Source organism: Arachis ipaensis, chromosome B04 (genome assembly GCF_000816755.2).
Source record: "Arachis ipaensis cultivar K30076 chromosome B04, Araip1.1, whole genome shotgun sequence".
Taxonomy (NCBI): Eukaryota; Viridiplantae; Streptophyta; class Magnoliopsida; order Fabales; family Fabaceae; genus Arachis; species Arachis ipaensis.
In genome coordinates, this window is record NC_029788.2 from 116,770,229 (window position 1) to 116,775,115 (window position 4,887).

Sequence of the window (4,887 nt, forward strand, 5' to 3'; positions counted from 1 at the left end):
GAGTTTGGGGGTGGTTTGCCAGGTTACGGTGGCCACTTTAGCATTGTGCTTGACGGAGATTTGTTCCGGCGAGCTCGTGGACATGCTTGTCAAATTTTAAAATTTTTTAGATACTATTTTGTCAATAGTAAAAATTAGGTACCATTTTGTCAGCGTCAGAATCTTTCGGGTACTGATTTGGTAGTTAAATAAGAGTTAATTTTTTAAATTCAAATTTAATTTAAATATGAATATTTAAATTTAGACTAATAAAGTTTATATAATATATTTTTTTTCAGGAAAAAATAAACGCAGAATATGGTTCGTGACATTACGCGTCCTGAAGATCATATTGTTGAATATCTGGATCGTCCACCATATGTAATTATTTTTTATCTTTGTTCATTTATTATTATTATTGTTATTATTATTGTTCTTATTGTTGTTGTTGTTGTTTTTGTTTTTGATACTCATTATATTTCTTATTTTGATTCAGAATTCAAGAGATTTGGGATCAAGATATCTCCACCAAGATGTGTATGATCCCCGAGTTGAAATCGAGTTACGGGATAGTGGATTTTATCACATATCTCATATACTAGGAAAACTTACGTTGCACAATGCACTTATCAATGCCTTGATTGAAAGATGGCGCCCGAAAACTCACACATTTCACCTTCCATACGGTGAATGCACGATTACCTTGTAAGATGTTGCAATGATTTTTGGACTCCCCACGGATGGTTTACCGGTGTCAGGATTCACAGATAGCAGTAGTAGTAGCCTCGAAAATGAATTCATGATACAATTTGCGACAGTACCTACTGCAACTGATCACAAAAGAAGCGGTGTCAAACTTGCATGGCTCCGCACCCTAAAGCGGCGCATGCAGTTAGATACCGCCTTGGGCAGGCAAATGTACGTAAAGATTCATATATTATTATTGTTCGGCACAAATTTATTTTGTGACAAGTCCGGAATGACAATCCACTGGAAGTTCTTGCCTCTGCTCCGTAATTTTGCTGAGATTAGGGACTTTAGTTGGGGTTCAGCTTGCCTGGCACATTTGTATAGGACACTATGTCGGGCATCACGTTATAATTGTAAAGATGTGGATGGTCCATTGTCGCTGCTTTGTGTATGGGCTTGGGAACGGTTACCGTTCCTAGCACCTGTGCGATCGCAACCAAACTTTCCGCTTGCGTGCAGGTAAGGTTACTAATGTTAATATAACATGTTACTATGAATTATTTAGTATGCATTGTTCAAATATATGATTTAAATGTATGGGTTTAGTATAATATAGTTTCATTTTATTTTAGCTGGATTGCTTGGAGCTCGCAATTTCATGGCTATAAAAAGTGGACCATCTCGCATATTAGGCAGTTAATAGATGATATTCCTGCAGATGGGGTAAGTTTTTTTTATTACATTTGTTAGTTTTATTATTATTGTGCATTGTTTTGTAGTTATGTTTATACGTTTGTTTTGTTATGCGATTGCAGTTTGTGTGGAACCCGTACAGCCATGAACGTATGGGAAACATTGTAGTTCCTAATGAAATCTTGCAACATCGCTTAATGTGGAGTGCAACTGTGCCACTGATATCATTTGAGTGCATTGAATGGCATGCATCAGATAGGGTCAAAAGACAATTTGGTTTACAGCAGGAAGTTCCTAGTCAACCGATGATGCTTGCAGAAGCTCACAACATGGTCCTGACTGGACCAAAGAACAAAGATTGGAGAGATGAGCATTATGCATACATTATGATGTGGACAAACCGTTTGACCTCTGTTCTGGTTGGTGATCCCGTAGTGCACTATGAAACATCTGAAGCGTATATGCAATGGTATAATGACGAATATGGAGCTCACCTGCGTTTAACTGGTTATGTTCCACAGCCACAGCCACACCCACAGCCACAGCCTCAGCCACACCCACAGCCACAACCTCAGCCACAGCCACAACCTATGATGCACCCATACCAGTACCCGTATACACAACCGTACACTGAGCCTGGAGTCTCATTCTTTAGTCAGTTATTCGATGACTCACATTCATTACAGATGCCACCATATCAAGTATATTATCGACCCGCCATGTCATAGCAGAGGGACACAGCTGAGCAATCTTTAAATCGTCAGTTGTATCGGTGGGCACCTGAAACAGACACGTCGCAATGGGTAAATGAGTTGTTGGACCCTCAACTGCAAGTGCAACAATTTCAGCTGCAACCTCCTGAAATTAACGAGCAGGCTCCGCAGTGTAGTAGACAATCGCCTCAAATTGTTTCTGGTCGGTCATCTGTTGATTCGCAAGTACGACGTCGTAGCCCCTCTCCACGCTCTGGAGCTAGAAGGTCTATTGACTCGATTCAGAGTGATTCGATCCAGAGTGTCGCCAGAGGGATTGGGTTTAGTAATGCTGTTGATTTTCCTTAGGTGCAGGCACCCATGGCTGAGGATGATAATGTTGGCGAGGATGATAGTGATAGTGACAGCGATGGTGATGACGATGCAGGTAATAATATACTATTGTATTCATTACTATGGTATATTAGTGTATGATTGTGATATATTTTTGTATTCGTTATTGTGATATATTAGTGTTTTCTTGTGATATATTTATTATTGTGATATATTTATTATTGTGATTTTTGATGTCATTACTATATGCCTTGTAAAAACAAATACGCCTTAGTTTCACAATAATCTACGTACCCATATTGACTATCAGTTTCTGTAAATACGGTGCTTTGAAATTTCTCAAAAAGTTGGATGCTATGTGCCTAACACAAAACATTCGGATAGCTCTTGGAGGTTCCCATGATCCATTACTACAAGCTATTGTTGAGGTAATAGAGTCGTGACAATCAGAGATAAGCCCAACACCATCTCGAGTCACCACATGTGTGCGTAAATGAGTAAGAAAGAAGTGCCATGCATCAGAAGTCTCACCCTCAACAACGGCAAATGCAAGAGGCACAATATTGCCATTGCCATCCTGAGAAACTGCAACTAGTAGAGCTCCTTTATATTTTTCGTACAGATGTGTCCCATCCACCTGTACGATTGGCTTGCAGCTCCTAAATGCTCTGATGCAAGGATAAAAGCTCCAAAATACCCGCGTCAGTATCCTTACATCATGGACTACCTCATCCCCTTGGTATGCTGGTGCAGTTTCAATCTCGACTGCTGCTGATGGATCTTTTTGTACCATTGCTTCAAACCACGACGGCAAAGCTTCATAAGAAGCTTCCCAACCACCAAAAAGGTTTGCAATTGCCTTTTGCTTCGCGAGCCATGCTTTGCGGTAACTCGTCGTATAATTGAATTTTGACTGCACTTCAGCAATTATTGATTTCACTTTCAAAGATGGATCAGCTTCAACCAATGGCTTTATCACCTCTGCAATCATGTCTGAATTTAGCTTGGCATGATCTTGAGAAATTCTAGTTCTAGTGCATGTGTGACTACCATTGTATCGCCTTACAACCCAACAAAACTTTCTCTTAATAAGACTAGCTCTAATAAGTCAATCGCAACTTGTTCCGTATTGTACACACTTAGTATAAAAAGTCGTTGGCTCAGATTCACACACCCGGTAATCCACTCCCCTGCGAATGGTATAATCTTTAATTGCTGCAATAACAGTCTCTCTAGAACTGAATTCCATGCCAACAACAAATTCACCGTCCGAAACAACAACAGGATCTACAACAATAACAACAACAAATAATTCTACCTATTGCTTTACAATTCAATAATAATAATAATAATATATAATAATAATAATAACTGCTTACTTGAATTGATATATTCAGGAAATTCTGGTGCATTCATAACGTCTACATCCAAGGCGTGCATGAAAGAAGGCTCTCTAGATGGATATTGGCTCGCCAGTGCATTTGCCACATCTGCTACGTTAGACTCAACTATTATATCATCTTCACCCACTTCTTCAGTTGGACCAACAATATGGTAGGTGCCCTCAAATTCCTCTTCGCTTTCACTGTTATAAACAGTCCAGTCGATGTTAGCCTTCGGTAAATCAACCTCAACTAATTCTTCAAACTCAACATACAATTCGAGAATAGACACTTGTGTCCGTGTTTGTTGGTAGATCGAAAACATTCCTTGCATACTTCCTTCGTCAACCACATTCATCATTTGAAACTGAACGAAACCACCGAACACTAAAACAGGCTGTCTATAAAAAATATTAACGACTCTCTTTAATACTTGATTATCACCACATTGACAAAGTATACTCTTAAATTCCTCGTATGTTATTGCAAAAGGAATAACAATATCACGTGGATTCTCACAAACAAAACTCACACACTCAGATGTTTGGGGAAAGATTTGACCATTATAATACATTTTCAAACTAATACCTCTCTCCATTTTTATACTCTTACATTCTCAAAAAAATAAAACACTCTCACACTCAATCAACCTAATACCGTTCCTCCTTTTATAGTACTTCAATTATAATTTTTTATTTACGAAAATACAATACGCAATTTGCGAATTAACAATACGCAATTTGTGTTTTTGCAATTCGCAGTCTGTGGATTGACAATACACAGTCTGTGTATTGACAATACGCAGACTGTGTATTGTCCCTTTAATATTAAAAAACACAATACGCAGACTGTGTATTGTCCCTTAAATATTATAAAATTACAATCCGCCCTTTGCGTATTGTCCTCATGGCTGTGGCAGGCAGAATCTGCTCCTGACAATTCGCAGAATGCGAATTCTCCCGCCGCCATAGTTTTGCAAAACACCCTCACTTCCAATATTGAGGCATTACACCAGATTTTTTACAATAACTAAAAAAATGAACCCACAACATCAACTAGCCAATCACATGAATTTAAATTCAAAAAAATTTTTACCA

General features: G+C 38.6%; 1 protein-coding gene across 1 annotated transcript; it reads right to left on the reverse strand.

Moving 5' to 3' along the window:
- On the reverse strand, positions 2,695-3,399 carry LOC107637064. The gene has a single exon (XM_016340515.1). It carries the CDS (start codon positions 3,397-3,399, stop codon positions 2,695-2,697), a length of 705 nt encoding a protein of 234 aa, XP_016196001.1.